Consider the following 22,896-nt stretch of genomic DNA (forward strand, 5'->3'; position numbering starts at 1 on the left):
TAAATAAATTAATAATATGAAAAACGATTAACTAGGATCTTTAATGGCAGATAAAAATATCTTTTCACGTAGGATACTCACAGAAACAACATAATTTAAATAAAAATATTAAAAAGGCAAATTATACACCATGCTTAAAATATTGAAACCACGCTTCAAAAAAATATTAATGCAAATGCAAGGTCGATAAACAGACTTAGCGTGTCACTTGCTATGTACTAAAATAGCAATTGTTTGTATCCACCCTTTTTCACCATTCTTTAAAAATCCTGGTGAAAGGGTTGCCATGGGGAACATAAGACAATGAAGAGGGAGAAAACAGTTCCATAATAAACATACTGTCCCTACAGGTAAAATTTGACAATGTTAAGGAGAACCTCAGACGACAAAAGAATTCCTCTTAAAATATGTTTTAAATGTAGTAGTAGTATCCGACGACAAGCAATCAAGAAAAAACTAAACTGGAACAACTCTCTCGGCATGAAATGTTTAGTGTATCATACCAACATTTAAATACCTGCCTCTGACCACAAGCAATCAAGACAAGACTAGATAAGAACGACTCGCTCGACACGAAAATTTTAGTTTATTAGTAGTTTATTTACAAACATTCAAATACCTCTGACTGCAAGCAATCAAGGAAAGACTAGACAAGAACAAACCCACGTGACACAAAAAGTTTAGTGTATTATATAGCCTTTGCCTCGAGATTTGAGCATGAAGGCAAGGCAAAAGCAGCTTTCTTAGCTACGTTTTTTGTCCGCTGATCGGTTAAAAAACGTATTTCATTTTTATTTTATCACTGAAAAACAACTACTGTAAAATGTTCAGCCCATAAATATGATGTGTGTGAAGAAAACATTAAACAATATTTTAATTTGGACCTTCAAAAAGCAGTTAAAAAGAAATGGCTATTAAATTTTAGGGAGGGGGGAGGGGCTAAAGCCTGTTTAGCCCCCCCCCTCTAAATCCACCCCAGCTGTACTGTACATAGACACCATCTAATAAATTTTTAGACATGCAAAAGTATTAAGCCAGCCCACAATGCGATGATCTCACCTGATATACATCTTCTGTTGTACTGCTTTTTCTAATTCTCACAACTATACTCTTACGATTTGGGAGGAGCACTCTCATGTCCACTTCAGTAACTGCCTCCTTTTTAATCTGTAAAAAATGAATTTTTTATTGACAAATTAAACAGCAATAAAAATATTAACAATCACAGCAAAATAATAGCTACAATAATGTAAGAACAATAATGGACTAAAACAAACCTGGGAGCAATAATTTAGAAGACAGAAGATCATCCAAATAATTAAAATAAATAAAACAAGTTAATTATTTCACAGTTCAACCTTTTAACACAAAAATAGCCCTCTATTGGAGAAAAAATCCCCGAGACCACCACCAAATTTGAGGTCCCAACGGTGGTTTTGAAATGAAGGGTGAACTGTAATTTTGGCTTTACTATTCTTATAAATATTCCAAAGGACTGAAACCATTTAGCTCACATTTAAATAAATCACTTACAGTACAAAACCATATCAAAGAACTTAAAACCAATCCAGCAAACTGCTGTACAGCCACGAACATCTTAAAATTTGAAAGATAATTCAAAATAGACATAACATACTTTAACTGCCTGTTTTACACGCCGGAGAAACCAACTTAGCTCTAGGATAAAAAAAATCTTTTTTCAAAATTACTCCTACAGCAAAGAATTATGTCTCCATGGGTTTGCCATTGTCTACGACCTGTATTGACCTCTGTCCTGGACCTTTAATTTGGCACAGTATAACTACTACCGAACAGAAAGTGAGCACCCTAGTTCTACTATAAAATGCTATGAGCAAAAACAACAACGAACACAAATTGACATATTAAAAGACTCTTGATTTATTAAGAATTCACAATTTAAATTATGTAACAATAACATTCAATGCCTTTCACGTATATCATAAAAAACTGTTTTGCTATAGAAAATATAAAGTATATATATTTAATCATACATACATTAATCTCACAATGTTCAATAATAAAATCAATATATATATATATATAATTAATGCTTGCGGTACACCACGTAGATAGAATGTTGTTGTTGGTTAAGAATATCTCAATAAATCAATATACTGTAATTAGCTCAATTCTTTATTTCTTCCTCTTTTCTTTCATGATATATTGAATCAAATTAAATTTCCTTCTTCTAGCTTACATGGTAAGTGGCTTGCGGCAGTTTAAGTGAGCACTTAATCTTGCTCTGTCCACAACATACGCAGCTTCGCAGTAGTAGAGCACTTTTAAATCCAGGTTACCAATGAGCAAACAGAGCTAGTGTCAGTGACCAGAGAGTTAATGATTGCAACTGGATGCAAATCATGTCTTAGTATCTGTAATGATTCTACCTTTCATGTGATATGTGTGTCACTCAAAGATTAGATACCACTGGCTCTGAATTCCAAATGAATCATCTTTAATGTGGCTATGTTTTCTAATTTTCTATAGGTAAAGAAAGCAGGTTTACTACTTTTCTTTCCTTACTTGTTTCAGTACTATTAAATTTAATTTCATTTTTGTACGTGGAACGTTCCTTTTTCTTCCTTATCACCATTAATTATTGACTTTAGTCGTTTATATACCACCATTTTCTTCTATTGCAAAGCGCATATTTACACTGGTCACTGAATACAGAATCAAACACACACAATGAGCAGTCTCATTTACTCCGCTGGAATATTCCTAGTTGAGCAATTAATTCAACACCGGTTTAGGATTTATCATTTTCAGCCTAGAAAACATCCAAGTCAAATCTGAGGTGAACATGTAAACTACTTAAACCTATATATCAAGCTATCTGAAAATTGTTGTTTATAGCACCTATAGTAGTACAGGATTACATATTTTCCCATTGTGGCCAAATTATTCTGTTTAGTTTCCATATGGATGGAAGGTGTAATAATTTGTTTCTTGCCATATGAGTACATCTGGGTGTTAAAAAATTCTGACTTGTATCTAGAGTTTTGACTGAAGCTTCTTTTGACTCACAAAAAAAACTTTGGTAAAACTTTGGTCATGTACTGTATATACCACCATTTTCTTTTATCGTAAAGCGTATTTTTACACTGGTCACTGAATACAGAATCAATCACGCACAATATGCAGCCCCATTTACTCCGCGGAAATATTCCTAGTGGAACAATTAATTCAACACCGGTTAGGATTTATCATTCTCAGCCTAGAAAATATCCAATTCATGAGGTGAACCTAAGTAAACTACTTAAACTTATTTATCAAACCTTCTGCGAAATGTTGTATAGCGCCTATAGGAGTATAACATATTTTCCCATGGTGGCAGTAGGCTTCTGTTTAGTTTTGATATGGATTGAGGGTGCAATAACTGTTTGTTGTTGCCATGTGGATTGGATTGGATTTATTCTGCGTAAACATCAAGGATCGCCCACGAAAGTCAAGAAGAAGACTTATTTCCATTGGGGTCCTTCTGGTGGTGATTGGACAGTACACCGGGAGACAATCCCCTACTCTTTTCCGAAGAGTGTACTGCGTTCTTTAATGTGCACATGGGCCATAATGCACACAGGACAAACGGCTTAAACGTCTCATCCGAAAGACAGTGCGCTATTATAATTTATATTTCACTTTCAGCCCTCTTGCTGAAACACAAGGAGAGGCAGCGATGTGAATTGAACAGGGGACCTAGAGATCTCCACGATTCAGCGCACACACAGTGGCTACCACAAGATTAGCCAACTGAGCTAAGCTGCTCTCTCATGTGAATACGTCTGAGTGTTGGAAAGTTCTGACTTGTATACTAGAGTTTTGACTGAAGCTTCCTTTGACTTACAACCTCAATTAAAAGCGGTTCGTTTGTGAAGGAACTGATACTTTAATTAGACCCAACTTAACTTGGCAATCATTACGTTGTACAATGGTCGTAAGACGGATTCAACTCCACTCCTTGTAAGCGCTAGACTATGCAACGTCGCCTGATGTTTGTCAGTTTGCAGTCTGATCGTCATTAAAAACAATCCATTGCGTGCTTTGTGGTGTTGTGATTCCTCCATACAATGGCACTTGCTGATGATCATCAGGTGCAGTAAGGGCCCGGCTTTAGTCCCACCATTAGGCTTTGAGAGTGGAGTTTATGGTCAGGTTCACACAAGAGCCCTAGACTCTGGATTGGGCACTAACCGTTACCAGGATCCGGATTCGCTAACGGTTAGTGAGCGCTACCGGTTAGCACATTTCTATCATCAACTAACCAGACATACGCGTTTCCAATTTCCAGTTTCCTATTGGCCAGTTATTCGATTATCATCTTCTTGGTATTTGGAGCAAGGACTGTCTTATATGAATGCACAGCAGCTACCGGTTAGCAAGAATCCAGATCCTGCTAAACGTTAGCTGCCGAACATTTGTGATACAAATCCTATTATTTTACAGGACTTCAACTCAGGAATCTTAAGATGAGCGCTTAGCCTCCTCCCTATTACAACTACTGTTTTAATTGGATAAAATGTGAATTGTTTTACTTTATTCTATTTATGTTCTATATTTAGGTAGGAAGTGTACTTCAGTAGCTTCTTTTTATAGCACCATGCTAGAATAAACTTACCACTAGTGTGGTAATAATTTATTAGGCAATTACCTATGGAGAAAGCTAATCATAACAATAAAATTATATCACAGAAATTTCTTTTGGTTTTAAACTTTGACTCAGTAAAAACTGAATATATTACTGCTTTATTAGATGGAATCGTGTTAATTGCTTTCTTATGAACAATAACTGAAGCACAGGCACGATAAGGAAAAAATAGAAGTGCGTGTATTAATTAATCAAACCTAAGGAAATAATTGGATGGCTGTGGTTAGTGTAAATATACAGCAATATTGATGATGATGTACAGACTAAACAATCTTTTAATAGAAATATTACAAGCTTTCATCGGTGAACTTCTTCTAGCGACTTATGGAAAGATTGAGTTACCTCAAAAAGTTCACTGTACCCGGAAGTCGCGGGATTCTCCCAAAAATTGGGATGGCTTCCCGCAAGCAAAAATCTCCATGAAAATAACTCATCTCCCACAAATTCATAATATTTGCATGTTTTTACTACATTAATTATCAACTGTTTCATGGAAGTCAGTTCCGATGGGTATGAAAATTCTAAGAAAAATAAAATTAAATATTTTACGAAACCTAATTCAACAAGATTTCCCGGAAGGGATGTCATCCAAAGTTGGGGTCCTATTTTATTGTTAATCAATAAACTCCTGTCTACTTACTAATTGATAAACAAACTTGGAATAAAAAGTAAATTATTTACATACCTCATCAATTTTCTTTTCACTAGACTTCAGAAAATCTTGAATGTATTCTGACTCTGATATTATTCTTATTGAGCAAACTGAAAGAAAAAAAATAACAATAACAGTAATGGCATTAATTTTATAGTGCATTGTACTATTGTATTATTATAGTTCATGTAGTTTATCATCTTTATCCAAGTTACTATAGTGCATTGCACCATGGCACATCCATGCACTCCTGTACAATAAATTAAAAAAAAACAAAAAACTTGAAGAAGCTAAAAAAACATATAATTTGACTTAAAGAATCCAGTGAAGTCTTACATTATATATCAGTATTACTTTCCTATGCTGCAGTGTACAACAGATGCTCCATAAAAACGTAAAATACTGGGATTTAGTGGTAGCCACCTCCACGAGCAGTTATGCTACCTCAATTAGGAGTACATTTAAGAAAAACATGGAACCACAATCGCCAGGAAATTTGCAAGTTTAAGAAAAAATATTATGAATCAAAATAAGAAATTTAGCTGATTCATTTGGGATCACATGATCAAAATAATCAAATGATAGCTTTTGCATGAAAAAATACCAATGATGTCACATCTAGATAAACAGAACCTTAAATCCACAGGATTTAAAATTGATGATGTTTATAACTTCACCATGCACAAGAGATTGAAATTGGGCCTTAACCAAAAAATCATGTTAACATCAACATATGACACTGCCACAAACCTAACATAAAATTACAAGTTCAAGAAATATTAAACCTAACATGAACAAAGCATTACAATTATCATGCAGAGCACCCAAACTATTGTGCCATTAACCAAAGGCTGTATTACAATGAAAGCGGACATTTATTAAGGCACCAGTGTTTACAAAGATGAACACATCCTGTCAAACCTACGCACGATATAGCAAGAGGAAACAAAAATATTCAAAGGGATGAAAAGAACAGAAAAAAAAAACCAAACAATTTGGAAAATTCTAGAATTCGGTTGCAGCAGTAGAAGAATGATCTTTCAACCGAGATATTCTTAGTTGTGCTCTATTAAGAGAAGTGTATGACATTTTCAGCCAGAGGGTATGAACAAGCAATTTGTTGAGACATGTTGCAGTTTTACTTATGTATTATAATTATGCCTACATGTGCATGAGTTTAGAAGGTTAAACGGATGCCAGTTGGATTCTATTAAAATAGGAACATGGCATCTTGCCTACAACAGAGGTTTAGCCGGCACTACAGCACTTCACTTTAAACATCTGTTGAGGATCAAACTCAAAAACTAAAATATTAAAGCAACTACATTCTAAAATGAGAATTGTTTTACAACTCTTTAGCAATTTTTGAAATATCATCACAGAATGGCACAAAAAAAATGTGTTTTCTCATTCAGAAATTGTTGAAATCATCTAGGCAAAGAGAAAATGAAAAAAAAGTTATTGAAAAAAAAAATGAAAGTATGCAAGCTAAAAATAGTAATAACAGTGGTTGCCTTTTAGGCCCTCAAATTTTTATCATAATGGTTGCAAAGAATGCAATGCTGTGTTGTAAACAGATCAGCAATATTTATATTGATAAATGCTTAATATTTATACTTTAGCTTATTCTAAAAAGCCAGCATACACTGCCTTTAATTATGTTGTATAAACACCCTACACCAGAGACTACCAATCTACCTTTTAAATTAATGTTGAAATTTGCCTGCTGTGTACAGTAGGTAAGGCATACCTTATGTCATCCTCATGATCATCATTTATTCTCAGATGTAATAATAGTAGCAATTTAGTATATGGATACAAAATATCTTAAGGCAACCACAGCCATTGGGTATCTGCATAAATTGTAATGGCTTATAAATATCAAGCTCATTAAAAGTTATTATTTATTACCATATTTTTTCGAATATACACCCCGCTTTGGATAAACGCTCCCCTCGAATAAACTCCCCTCTAGAGCCTCATTTGGAATAAACGCCTCCCTCGAATAAATGCCCCGAAGCAGTACTTTTCCTTGTAATTATGTGTTGTAGTTCCACATTTACAGTAAGGGGCGTTTATTTGAGTATACAGTCAAACTCGCCTAAGTCGAATCTAAAGTGCCACTGAAATATAGTGCCACTGAAATATAGTTCGACTTAGATTAAATTCAACTAAAGTAAAGTCGAATTTTATTTGAGTTATATCAAAATAGCAACTTGACTTGGAGAGTTAGGCCTTAGGAAGACCCGAACAAATTAACACGCAAACTACACAAAGTACCGCTATGCAATGTAAACACGAGTCACTTGTCGGGCTTACTTAGCGTGTGAATTTCTGCATTGGAAATGTATGAGTCACTTGTTGACGTTAACAGATATGTTGGTAAAGCGGTGACAGCTTAAAATGATTGAAGTTTTACGTAAAGATTTTGACTTCGATTGATTGAAGTTTTACGTCATGGTTTTGACTTTGACTTACGGACTAACAATTAATGGAAAACAGATCAATTTGGCATTTAAAATATGTTCGACTTTTGTTTTTATTCGACTTAAATTTATTCGAGTTAGAGAAAATATTAACCATTGTAGATATAGGGAAGATGAAGTTGACATGAAAATAATTTCGACGTTGACAATTTTTCGACCTGGGCGAGTTTGACTGAATATATGTATCCATTTTACACAAAAAAAAAAATGCATCACTCGAATAAACTCCTTCTCAAAAGAACCCCTCAACATAAATGCCCCAGGGCATTTGTTCAAATAAATATGGTATTAAATTTTAAAAATGTAAATTTTCTATACTTAAAACATTTCTTATAAAAATTATTTCTTCCTAAAAACATACATACATTTAAGTTACTCCGAGATTTCGAATATGCATGTGATGAATACCATAAAAAATGAAATATGTGACAAACCTTTTTCTAAATACTGTTGTAGTTCTCTTCTCCTTGTGTCTAATTGTTTCTCTGAAAGTGAGAAAGGCCATTTACTTGGAAATTTTGGAAACTGATAATCAACAAATTCTCTTTTCAGATTGGCATGCAACGCTGCAAATTCACTAAATCGGTGAGAGCCCACCAAAATACCAGCATTGTAAATATCATAAACCTGCCAAAAAAAACAAAAAAAAATACAAATCTTAAGTTTCATTGCTCGAATATAGGATTTAGATTACAGAATATTATTACCACCATAGCAACTGCCACCACCAACACCACTATCTTCTTCATCAGCATTTTTTTGTTATTGCCATGATCGTGATGATCATTTTATAATCATTTCACCATCATTGTTTTTGTTGTCCTCTGCATTTTCTCATCCCCATTATCGCTGCCATCCCCGCTATCACCATCATAAACATCATCACTATCATTATTACCATTTATAAATTTATAACATTAACAAATTAATTTATAATGTTTTCAACATACCACAAATTTATCTCCATTTTTAATATCTTGCCTATAGTCTGGGATAGTAACTGAAACCTGTCTTTTCTCACTATAATCATAGTTTGAATATCCTGATGAATCGTCACTCGGTTCCCCCCTATCTTCTCGTAAATTTGGAACCGAGATGATTGTTAAAGTTAATGATGATCCTCCTTGTTTGATTAAGTCCACAACATGCTTATGAGTAGCACCTTCTACGTTCTCTCCATTTCTAAAAAACAAAGAATATTATTATTCCAATCTGGAAACTTGTTAAGAAAAACTAACTATACTAGCCTGATGGAAGTTAGAGCATGGAGGCTCAGCATTGGAAGTAGTAAACGAAACTAAAGTAAATTTACTTCCACGGATGGGATAGATGAATGCAGGTGGGATGATGATTCAGATAACCTTTCTGTAATCATAATGACGAGGATGATGATAATGATGAAACGATGAAATACATTGAGATCAGACGACGATGGTAAAGATTTGCAGAAAATAATGGTGAGATAAAGATGAGATGATGACATAATAATGATGGATGAAGATGATGATGATGAATGGTAATGATAATAATAATGTTTTATTTGTCCTCATTAAAAGTCGAATTCAGAAACTTGGGCTGGGACCCTGGCAACCTGCGGCAGCTGCAGTGCAGCGCCACCTGACTTGAAATGTAACAGATATACAAATACACATTAGTTCTTAGGCTGCCTTTATCTCAAGGAGACGAGCGATCAGACTCCAATTCAAACCTGACGCTGGGCCGGGTTTGAACCAGGGTCTTTACCACAAGAAGCAGGAACCAAAACCTCTCGGCCAACCACTCAGCTCTAAGATGGGCAATACCATATGACAATGAAGGTAATTGTGATGATAGGATGTTACGATAATGATTTCTGTGCTGATGATGGTTATGTGATAAGATTCTGATGATGAGCATGACATGATGTTGTGACAGTGATGGCGCCAGCGATCATCTCCACATCAAAGACAATGCTCAAGGTGATTCTATGATAAGGATAACATGGCAAAGTGATGCAGTGATATGTTGACGATGATTTGATGAAGTGATTATTTGATATGATAGTGGATGATGAGAATCAATCAATATAATGCTTACATCATCTTAATTTATCCCAAACAATTTTGTACAACGCACTTCAACATTTCAAAAGTTCAACACCTTATCACACTGTTGCCCTTAGCTACAATTGATCTTACTACTGCCATCTGTAATTCTTAAGTCGTCCATGAACGTTTGAATGCAAAATGCTGATTACATGCAACATCGCCAGGCATACTCCTGCAGGAGCTTAACAATTGCACATTTAGCCATGATTGTTTTGTATCTAATCATCGAGGCTGAAATTATATGTTATTTGGCATCATACTAATACCACTTATTTCTATTTTTAGCTTTACAATTATATATTTCCATCCTATGTTCTTTTCAAAAACAAAATAGTATTGTTCTTTTAAGAAGAAATTCTGCAACATAAATAACTAACTAGCTGTTTGAATTTAAGAAAGAAGCTCCAGCATTATTATGTGCTGTAAATATAACAACATAAATTTAAAAACGTCGAGACTTTCTCAACTACAACATTTCTTTTCAGAACTACGTGATGTACCGCAAGCTTAATTATTATTATTATTATTTGGCATTTGCGAATGTAGAATTAATGATTTTAAGACGGGAAGGCAGGTACTGTATCCATGCAACACCAAAGGCACCAGTACCTTTCTACCAGACCCCCACTTTTTCAAATACATTTTATTTTTTTTTTTCAAAATAAATGCAGAGTTCTATCTAGATCCTGATCTAAAACATTGTTTACAATACCTATTTCGATGCTTTCCATTATGTTTATTGATTACAAGTCATGTGGGATTCAGTTTATGGTTCTACAGTATTCAATTAAAATAGTACTCTACACTGCACTGCTATAACATCACTTTAATTTTTGTCTTATTTGCTGTGCAAAATGCGGCAATGAGAGAGGTAAGAGTAAGTAGGCCCGGGTCGGTCACAAACAACTTTTAATGTTTTGACCCTGTGAGGGCAGACAAACTGGGTATTATCTACCAACAAATTACTGTGAATCATTCTCTTTGGGATAATTTTCATTCAGCGAAGATTATCTATTACGTCATGAAAATATATTCTTTCAGTTTGCACCGAAACATTCGTTTTTGTACATACTGAAACTAATAAAGAACTGTATAGTTGATTAGAGATGTGTCATTTTTGCCCATGAAATTCAGTTTATAACAGAGTAGCAATCTAAATTACTCATGCAAGTTGAAACCTAGCCTATATTAAGCATGTCATTTTGTCCTTTTCACCTCAAATTCATAAAACCACTTTGTATTTCTAGGTTCCTAAATTGATACAAATTTACTGAAGATACTAAACACACAAAGACCTACAGTAAACACAAAACATACTAGTAGTAGTACCAATTTAAAAAAAAAAAGTTCAAAAAAATGTATTAATGAATAATGAGTTTAAAATGGTTGAAAATAGCATAAAAATGCAGGCAGGGGCGGGTTCCGGTCCATTGCCACCCTGGCCCTTTGCCACAGAGACTTTTGCCACACGGCCTTCTGCCTTCCGTGTACATATTGTTGGAAAAAATGCCGAGAGTGAAATTTCTGAGAATAAAATGCTATACTGTACCATTGTGTGTGGCAACAGGCTGGGTGGCAAAAGGCCAGGTGGTAATGGGCCTAGGGTGGCAAAAGGCTGTGTGGCAGCGGGCCTAGGGTGGCAACGGGTCTAGGTGGCAATGGGCCGGGTGGCAAAAGGCTAGGTGGAAACAGGCCTAGGGTGGCAACGGGCCGGGTGCCAATAGGCTGAGTGGCAAAAGGCCGGGTGGCAACAGGCCAGGTGGCAACGGGCCTAGACCAAATAGTAATCTTTCTTTCGGCCGAAAGGTGGAGGGAGGACAGTATTTCCTAATATAAAAATACCCATTCAGTATCTGTACCCCTGACCATGATTAACTGATTTCATTAGAACATAATAAACTTATAATCCATCTCAACACGTCATGCTGTCATAACCAGAGGAATTTCTAATTTTAAATTAGTTTTAAATACTGTATGTACATTTCTTTGACTACCGTATCTGGTATGGTATTATAGTAGGCGTAGCATATACAATATCTTCATTCCCTTTCTTTACCATTGTGGTCCATTAATAATCATGCTATAATTACAAGTAATTACTTGATTGTATTTTAATTACAATTTCACAATATTACCTGAAGTATGACTTATAATCTTCTTTAACGAGCTACGCATGACTTTAATTTATTTATTTATTTTATTTATTTATTATGGTATAAAATTGCACAACAAGCAGCCAGGCAGCTGAAAATGTTGAGCTTACAAACATCAAAAGATAAAACAAACAAGATAAGCAAGAGATTAAAATATCATCAGCAAAATTGTATAAATGTATATATAATAATAATAATAATAATAATAACAATAATAATAATAATAACAACGATAATAATAACAACAACAATAATAATAACAACAATAATCACCATAATTATTACTCTTACCATCATACCACCATTACTACTACAATATTACCATCATTATTATAGAAATAAAGGAACAAAGTATCTCAACAGATAAAAGAAAAGGAAATCACAATTCAACAGTCGAAGGATTAATTCCAGCCTACGCATCTAATTCATTGTTAATTAATTGCACTAATGTAGGGATGGGTGATTTTTGGAAACGTTCTGTTTTGGGCAAAGGTCTACTAAATTCAAGTTTATTTGTGGAACTGTTTCTGAGAACTCTAGATGTATTACGAATAGGAGGGAGCATTTTTCGATATTTGACTGATGTTAATAACTTTGCTTGGAATAAATCTAAGGGCCGTGCCGATATTTCAAGCATTGTTAAGAATTAGTACCCCAGTTACGCTGTGGGGCTCACTTCATTTTTTTTTGCTAGAGCACATGGTTAGAGACCATACAACATTTTAATGGCGAATTTATTTCTCACGATTGTATCCCAACAATAATTTGAAGGTTCGAGCAGCCTGCTGCTACATATTTTGCTTGTACCTTTAAGCTATCTCTTTAATTAGGGTTGTCTAATTAATAGCCATATGCTCAAGATTCTCTACCAGGGAGGTGAGTACTGCGTGTGTTCAATGAGTGTCTGATCCAATGACAAGGTAATCATTTGAAGTACAGAGGCCATGTTGGCATGATATGCTATAATGTCCGGATTATGAAATGTTGTATGCCGATATATAGTACAGTATATAATGATATTACCTATATATGGTCATGGTATGATGTCATCATGACCATATTTAGGCATGTCACATGTGTTTGTCAAATAAAATTTGATAGTCTGGCCAGGGCTTAAAGACTGACACAATATTAACATTATTAAAACTTATCACAACTAAAGCTGTACTGTATAAGAAAGTGAAAGTTCTAGAAATAAAATTCTAAATTTAGTAAAACACTTAACATGATCAAAGCACAACCTCATCATTATATATTTTTCAGAATAGAAAAAGTAGTGCAAGTGTGATCATTAAAACCAACAAAGACTACATATTCTAACCGTTTTCAAATCCATATTACGTGCTAGCGTAATCCATGTAAATGCGGATTAATTCTCTGAATGGTCCTGCACTGTTGTTTAATATTCACTTCAGCAGGAATAACAATGAGTTTGTTTGCTAATTACTGTTGCAAATGTGCTGTTACATAGCAGTGAAGCTGCAGATGATTCAAATTCTACAACAGAAGCAATTACAGCTTTTGTCAACTGTTCTCCCAAAATTACAACATATCAAAAAAGAGGTTCATTTATCAATTTTAGTCAATTATACAAATGGCTACATTGTACTAAATTCACTAACAGTATATAATTTGTTAACAATGTGTACTGAATAACTCTTCAATGTGGAAACCAGCATCATTTTTAAGCCTGTCTCTTATACACATCTAGATGTGTATAAGAGACAGAATATATAGTTCAAACACATTTTTTCAGGAACCACAATCAAAATTTAGTGTAAGATCCCATGTCATCTTGCATACCTTATCACCACCAATTTAATATTTTCCCTCAAGCATTTGCTTTTCAATTTTTTCAATTATATTGAATCAGTGGTAGCTCTATAATTTTATGAAAAGAAGAAAGGTCAAAGCAGTCCAAGAGAGGTTTGACAATTTCCGGCAGAATCAGCAGGGGTTTAGGGATGAAGCTCAAGTGGGGGGTCCAGGCAAGCTAAGTTCCTGGTGTGCAGTATGGTAGAATGGGAAATTTTATGCCATTTTTTTAATAGAAATAATCTGTGATAATATATTGTTGTAAGGTTCTAATAATAAATCCTAAAGAGGCTATATAGGTAGATATACTCATGGAGAAATTAGTTTTATAAACTAATTCCTCTATGATGGTATAATAAAAAGCAAGAGGTCTGACTGATGGTGTTTCTTTGGATTATGCAATCCTATCATCTCGCAAATTACCATCATGAACTAAGGGTGTCATTTCAAAAAAAAGATATGCATGAAAGTCACTTTTGTCAAACGTGTGCTGTGACTATATAACACCTGTCTGAATTTTGAACTCTAGATCCAAATTCGAATTTGGAAACTTTAAATTTCTTGGTTAAAGTGTGAGGGTTACAAAAATGTCCATGGGAAAGTTACAAAAAGATCTGTGTTCAGAAAAGCCTGGTTATAAAGTCTGCCATCTGTACTATTCCGTAGATCATGGCACATCTTAAAAAATATGAAAAAATTAATCTTTGATGAGAGAAGTGATTTATATTTATTGCAACCTCTTCTCTACTTGCCCTTAATGCTGTTTCCATTAGCAACCAACCAGTTTATGCATCTAATCATACAAATAAAAAAAAAAATACAAAATTTATTTTAAAATACTCGGTACATTATTGGTATTACAAAAACTGATTGATAGATGCAGCAGTATAAAGCTAAAGATTATATATTGTAAATGTCATAGAGCCGAGCTAGACAGAAGTTTATGATAGCTATAATAAAATTATAAATATAATTCATATGTAAATACAACATAGTTTATAATGTAATTTGTTTATATCTACCAGTGAAAAGATTTGTTTAAATGGAGAAAGAGGAATCAAAATAAATTTACTATGCAGAGCTGTACCAAGTGTATGATAGCTACTATAATAAACTTATATATAATTCATATAAATACAGTATAAACATTATAATGTAATTTGTTTCATCTACCACCAGTGAAAAGATTTAGTGTTGTGAAGAAAGATAAGTCAAAATAAATTTACTATAAATACATTCATCTTTGAAAGTAATTCATCAATAAAGGGTTATATTAGAGACAGATGTATCCTCCTTTTCTACAATTATTTAGCATACGTCTCCCTGTTGTATGAATGTTTTTATTCAATTCAACAAATATTTAATTAAACTTAAAATTTTACATCTATTTCAAGTAAAACAAAAACTATAAATATAAATCTATTATTATCGTACTGTAGGCCTACTACACAATTGAAATGTTAATAGATCAGTAGCTATATGTCAAGGACACAACTGCATATGGGCCTGAGAACTGCTTCATAGAAACTGTTAATAATAAATCATAATATTAAAATATTTATTTACTCTACCATTACTATGATGTGGTTTTCTTTATCTGTGGTATTTTTATATGCCTAATATTACAATCTTTAGACTCATTCTTAACTTATGTGACCTAATATTTCTATGTATTGAAAATTAGATTGTTATTCATGTCAATCTGTGTTTTACTGGAAGTTGCAACTCATTTGAGTATTTTAATATTTAATTGTATTTTTTTTTCCAGAGCTTTGAGCTTTCTTCTTTATTCAGAATCATATTAAGGACGTACTAGCACTGCCTTCAAAAGTAAACTTAAACATGAAAACAATTAACATTTAAGAACAAAATACAATAAATAATGCACATAACTCTTCTTTAATGTTGTGACAAACTCAGTGATTTATTACATTTCAGAAAATATCAACAATCGACTATTTCTATGCTTACCGGTACTTACATAATGTATATCTTGATTTTAGATTTTGTTAAAAAGCATGGTATTTTCTCAATGCTGATAATGATAATCATGAAATACATTTGATTTTAAAATAAGTGAATGAGGTACATTTCTATAGATCAAATCGTGTGCCATCAGTAAGAAATGGGATTGAGAAACGCTTTTTATCATTTTGTTAATTGTGTTAAAGAGAACTTCAGACATCTTCTCTTATCAGGAGATTTCACAGTGGTGGCATCTTCTCTTATCAGGAGATTTCATAGTGGTGGCAAGTACTATAGGATACAAATTAAGAAGAATGCTATGGGTCTGCAAAACATGGCTTAAAAAGGTTTCACTTAATTGTTTTCATTGTAAGTCTACTAAGTAACAGTATAAAAAACGACCAAGAGATTGGGAAATGATACAGTAGGATACAGTCTACAATTTCATTTAATTTGTCTGGTTAGTACGTACAGTATGTGACAATATAAACATTATTTGTTTTCTTTTAAGCATAATAAAACAAAAATTTATGCAGATGATTCGTTAATATTATGAGTAATGCACACATTTTGATCGAAAACATATTTGAAACAATATAAACATATAGCTTAGGAAATAAATCTGATAAAGGTTAAAGATACTATTTTAGCCAGTATAATGCCTATCATTTCACAACCTTTTTCATGGTGATTGCAGGCCCACTCCAACTCTAGGATGGGCAAATTTGAGTAAAGATGGCAAAATAAACACTTTGTATTAAGATAAAAAGAATATAAGTAATAAACTAGAAATTGCAAATTGCAAGTGAAGTGCTGCGAAGTACAACTGCATATAAATGTTCTTCGAACAAAATTAAAATGCGAGTCAAGTGAAAATAATGAATAATAAAAATATAACAAATAATATGAGACACGACCCATTGTCTATATTAGACCACTTCTCATTGGGTAACAAAGTTGTAATTTTTCATTTTTGTTATAAAGTGTCTATAGTGGTGAATTATGGTTTAGGTTTTTTTAATAAAGTTTCAAAAATTTCTATGTATGTGGAAAATGTAGTTGATTACCAAAGGTTACAATTTTTATTTTGAAGACTACATGGTCTAGAAGTGTACATTTTTTTTTATGGGGCAAGTTTCCAAGGGTGGGTTTTCTATGGGCAAGTTGACTGCCAAAGAGTGTTGCCAAAGTGCGAGCCAGCGTGTTATTTGATCACAAGTGCGAGATATCGCAAGTGTGAGCCAGCGAGCCATGACGTCACGACAATAGATACGAGACGTTACTCGAGTTGTGCGAGGTATCGGCTGAGATTTGTGGAGTACAATTCAAAAGACAACTAGGTCTAATAATGAATTATTGTGATGTTAAATAGACAATGTTAGCTATCAAGGAGCGACGTTGTTTTTCATTGGGACCTTCATCCCTTCAAGGCTAGGCCTATACCGTCCTAGCTTGTTTAGGCCTAGAGTAGGATAAGGCTAGTGCGCAATGCGGACGTTGGTACGTGTTGGTTAGTCTACAAACGTCACCTAAAGTAATTGATTTTAGCCGGCAGAACAAAAGAAGGAAACTCCGCTTTTCAATCGTCTTAGGCCCTTGATTTTTGACAAACAATGACCTTTCAGAGGTCAAACTGCTGTCAAGAATATGAATTGGCTGCTTCACAGCAATTACTGTACATTCGAACCAAGTCTTTTATTTACACAGCATTAAGCACTACATTTTAAAATGTACATTGAACTTAAGAATACAATACACTCTTTGATCATTTGACAAATCAATGAACTTTGACATCTACCATAGACTACAACACCATTGAATATTAACCTTACACGACCAAGAGATTGGGAAATGATTCAAGTACCACCTGTAATTCAAAATTCTTCATCAATCTCATCTTTTAAATCTGCTCTAATTAAGTACTATATTTCATTATATTAGTTGTACTTTATTGTATTTTGTTTGTAATTTTTTGTTTAGTGCTTTTATATTTTTGTTTTTGTATAATTACAAAACTTGATTGGTGTTCATTCATTTTTGTATAAGGTCTTATGAATTGGCTGCTTCACAGCAATTACTGTACATTCGAACCAAGTCTTTTATTTACACAGCATCAAGAACTACATTTTAAAATGTACATTGAACTTAAGAATACAATACACTCTTTGATCATTTGACAAATCAATGAACTTTGACATCTACCATAGACTACAACACCATTGAATATTAACCTAACAATATAATTTTGATAATGTAAATCATGGTTTTTATTTAACAAATATCCAACAGTTACAAACTCTTAGTCAAGGAACCACCAATGCTTCCATACCTAGAAACATCCTGACTACCAATTGCTTTGACTGGCTTGTTACAGCCACCATGCTGTTGGCTCAAAATGATGAGGATGTTTATTTAATTCTTGAAACTACAAACTTTTAACATAAATTTTGGCTAGCAATTCATTCATTGACATAACAAGTGCCGGTCCACCGGGACAAATGGAACAATAGACACAATCAGCAACTGGGAAAAGTTAGTGGTCTCATGATGCATAGTATATACAATGCAATAGTGCAATGTGTGAAAGTACAGGAAAAGGTAATGTTAGGGTACAGGCCTGTAGGCAGTGGGGTGCAGAGAGTGCGGATGCATCCCCCGCCCCTCAAATTCCAAAAGGTCCATTTTTTAAACCTATATTATTTCACAAAATGTTCATAATTATCATGCAATGCTATAGCATGCATTGCATTTTATTTGCCAGCTCTTTCTAACCATTAATTTTTAATAATGTGGAAATGAAATTTGTTGGAAATTGATTGGCTCCAGTAATTGCAGACTGATCCAATAACAATGTTATCTGTTTGCCTACAGATGTACAGGACATATAACGTTACTGTACTTCTTCAAATTAGAAGGGTTTCGAAAGTACTATAGAGGGGGCCACAAATTGGAGGGTTCACTGACAGTGCAGTGACTGTACAGTATGCCTAACTTAAAAGCCAAGACGAAAATACTTTTCAAGACCTCAGGGCTCTCCAAATTAGATATTTCAAATTCCGATTAACAGGTAAATGAAAGATACCGTCCAATCAACGTTGTGTGTAAAGCTGTGTGTACTTAAGAATTTTAAATTCCATTAAGAACCTTGCTCATGAGTACAGTCCTTACGATCACACACTAAACTTAGTCTATTATTTTTCTTGTTATATTGACTCTCTCACATGTGAGTAAATACTGTATCTATTGCAATTTAAACTGGTTTCCATACAATAGCTACACAGGACGCTAATAGCTTTTGGTGATGCTGATTGGTCAGTTGAATCGGGGAGACATATTACATTTCCATGGAATGTCAGTTGCTTTTGCTGCTGACCTTTGTACAACGAGCTAAAAGGGTGAAACTATTATTTATTGGTTTATATTGAAGAAACTTCTTATACTATTTGTTTATTTTACATTTATTGTAAATCACTGTTTAAGCACAATAGTAGTGGCAGCAACGATTATTAAACTATACTGTAGTTTAAAATGAAATTTCCGTTTTTTATATTAAATAAAAACATGGTAGTCAATAAAATGCTCAGATTTTAACATGAGACACTGTAATTTAAACAAAGATAATTGACATCGGAATAAGTTCCCTGATCAGTAAAACATCTAATTTTAATATGAACATCAACCTCACATAAAAAATACTTTGAAACCAATACACATGCCTCATATCCTCATGTACAAATTATAATTATAAGTGTCTCAAATGTTAGTTTTGTAAATCGCTAGGGACGATGACGATACAGTTTCTCCTCAATGATTTATTTATCTACTGGCAGCTAATTTTGATGTTTATTTTCTATTACATTTATAACATGACAAAGTCATATAGTAACTTCCAAGCCATTAACAAATGTTGATTAATCCATAATTAACAATTTATAGACTATTATTTAAAAGGGATTTGTGCAGTAGTACAGTATAATTTACATCAATAAACAACGTTGTAGCAATGTTATAATAATTATGTTGTTGTTTGCTGTTTCTTACTGTGTTATATTTATGTTTTTTTTGTTATTCATTTGTATTTTTGGATGTTCTCCTTCTTGGAATTTTCTTTTTAAATAAAAAATTAATTGATTGATTGATAGTGATATAGTGAAAGAGAAAATAAAAATAAAATTATACATCTTCCTTATTAACATCTTCATTAGCACCTCATATCAACAACTTCATCAACAGCACCTTTATTATGATCACCTTCACCATCAAAACCTTCACCATCAACATCTTCACAATCAACATCTTGATAACTATTGACAATTGGTAGCGTTTACCCATGTATCAGGTGATCTGTAATGAGTGGAACTGAATTAATCCGTCATTCACAGCTCACATTTGTCAAATTATAATTAAATCCTACTCATATGAAATGCAGGTTAGCTTACTTGTGAGAATTTTATTAAAATTGTACATTGTCAGAGTGCTTTTCACAGCGAAAAACTGATGAATGTTATTCAGGAAATTAAGTCAAAATAATCACAACCTTCCGGATTTTTATTATACTATGTTTCAATACACATGATTACATGTAAACTATAGAGGCTTACTGTTCAATGACAAGCAAGCAAACAATGAAAAATGATGAGCCAATAAATTGTACTGCATTTGTACATGATCAATTAAAGTAATTAAGATTTTACTTATATTCTCTCTTCTGATTATTTCCTTTTCCTACCCTACTCCATTCTAATGAACTTAACCTTAATTAAGTTACCACTTTTCCATTTACAGTAACCATAAAGGCAACGATAAATGCCCAAAACTAATCTAGAATAATTACTAAAGTTTTTTTTTTTTATATTAAAGCAGACATGAGACAATTACGGTAGCCAATGTTGGCTTTTTTATAACAATAAAATTTAAAGGGAAAAAAAAATTTAAAAAATCGGTGATTTAAAATTTTTTTAAACAAATTATTTCATTCAAAAAGTGAATATTTTATATTTTGAATTTAAGACAATTTCATGTAAAATCTTTCAATTATCAATTTCGTACAGCTAGCTATATTGTAACAATGATCAGTGCCAATTTTAATAAAATGTGAAGACACATTCAGTTAACTACTTCAGCAACATAAACCTGCTCTAGGCTTGTCATTTACAATACCAAACCCCTGAAGGGTACTTTGTTGTGTTTTGTTTGGAATCACTTTTCATTACAGTGGCACTTATTCAAAATGATTACTGCACAGATCCTACCGTAATAATAATAATAAAATAATAAAGTATATAGTGCCTTTTACAGTATATTATATAGTATAGTTAAAAAGCGCTTGCATCATGCACATAGGAACCTCAAATCTGCTTTATAATAGGCCTATAGCTTATTCAGAAAGTTTTTTTGATTAAATAACAGCAATAAATTTAAATGGCAAATCAAAATTACAAAATCTTAAGAAATTCATCATCTGTCTCTGCTCTAGCGAAATCCTGACCCCTTACCTGGTGCATCCAGAAGAGAAAAATTTAAATAAATTGAGAAGAAAAAATGACTTAACTACAATATTTTTATCATGCTTTTTCAATCATTATCTGGTATAAACTATATATGTATTATTAGTAATTTATAGACAAGACTGTAAAATTAGGCATGTGCGGGGAATATTTCCTCCCTGCAAAAATTGGGCCTAAAAATCTTCATTTCATAAAATAAGGGCCAAATTCTGTGCAGACTTGGTACTTGAGCTGGATTTGATGTATTATCCACGCAATTAAAATACTTTACAGTAAAAAGGAACTTGTGCGAATTACTGTAGTAGGCCGTGATTAGTGGAATTATGCAATACGATGGCAGTTTGACTGTTGAAGAGCACGCTCCTAAAAATGCACAAATCTTACTATGTTTTAATATGCAGATGATCTTTTTCTTTCTCCTTTTTTTCGAAATTTTTCTGGTGTTTGTTCGTTTTTTTTTTTTTTTTAAATTTAGCTACCCGTGGAGCACATCCGATTAAGGGCACAGGTTGTTACAATCCCAAATAGGAAAGTGTGACCTATCAGAAAAAAAAAAATCAGGGTCATATGGGGCCTTTTCCGAGACTTTGATTAGTTAATTTACAAAAAAAACAAACACTCGGGCGATGTTCTCCAATAATTTCCGATTCAGAATACAGAATTCCCACCTTCAAAAAACTTAGCAGTGATATGTTTAGAACGTTTCCAATTTTAATAAAATACGAAAAAAATAGAAAATAACTCATTCTCATATAAAAAATATGAAAATATAGAAGACTAATACAGTAGGACAGCCGATAGACGATTTGTCCGTTATATCGCGATTTTTCGATCTTACTTCCGCATTTGCTTTGCGCAGCGTCACCTATCGTTTAAAAGCGTAACCACGTTTTAGCATCGCTTAGCAAAAATGCATCAGCTCTATAATTTATAGTTCTCAATAGATAAGGCCCGCCTATGGTTTCCTTATATGGTAACAATATTTCCAAATATGTCTTTTGCTAACCAATTGGTTTTTCTCGGAAAAAAGACCTACGCTGGCATAAACATTGACTGGTTGATGTTGACACAGGCGAAATAGTGAAAATCTTGTACGTTGATGTAATTTAATAAGACTCAATGCCCCGAGTGTTTAAATACCCTAAGCTACAGTAGGTAGAGTCTGAGCTACTCTAGGCCGTGATATGAGTGATGTGTCATCACGTAGCCTATCAGGACGTATCCATGGAGAGGAGACGTCACATCTAAAGTCGGGCACCCACTGCATCGTACGACCTTAAAACAACCCTTTCCACGCTTTGTCGCGTTGCATTCTTCATAGAATCCCGTTGTGTGCAGCGAGTGCCCAGCTTTAGGGAAGGCTTAGCCAGGCTGTACGAGCGATGCACACATTCAAAATAGGCCAACGTGCGTAAATATCGAAAAAATTTTATTTGATTAAATTGAAGAAGGTTCTAGGCTTAACTCTGTAACTATTCAACCAATTTCTGTCATCTAATTCTAACAAAACAGTAGATTCACATCAATGTGTTCTTTCCATTGAATTAACGCCGTGGCTAGAGATA

The 22,896-nt window shown here is 33.5% G+C and overlaps 1 protein-coding gene across 1 annotated transcript in view; it reads right to left on the minus strand.

Moving 5' to 3' along the window:
* The window catches only part of LOC117123412 (sorting nexin-27-like), a gene marked incomplete in the record, with an annotated part of 41,573 nt that overhangs the window by 15,931 nt on the left and 2,746 nt on the right, over positions 1-22,896 (minus strand). Inside the window, 4 exon segments of the mRNA XM_033269317.1 lie at positions 1,060-1,167; positions 5,352-5,428; positions 8,239-8,431; positions 8,755-8,986. Coding sequence (XP_033125208.1) covers positions 1,060-1,167; positions 5,352-5,428; positions 8,239-8,431; positions 8,755-8,986 — 610 coding nt within the window.

Source organism: Anneissia japonica, unplaced genomic scaffold (assembly GCF_011630105.1).
Source record: "Anneissia japonica isolate Jap-2015-1 unplaced genomic scaffold, ASM1163010v1 scaffold287579_len849171_cov184, whole genome shotgun sequence".
Classification (NCBI taxonomy): domain Eukaryota; kingdom Metazoa; phylum Echinodermata; class Crinoidea; order Comatulida; family Comatulidae; genus Anneissia; species Anneissia japonica.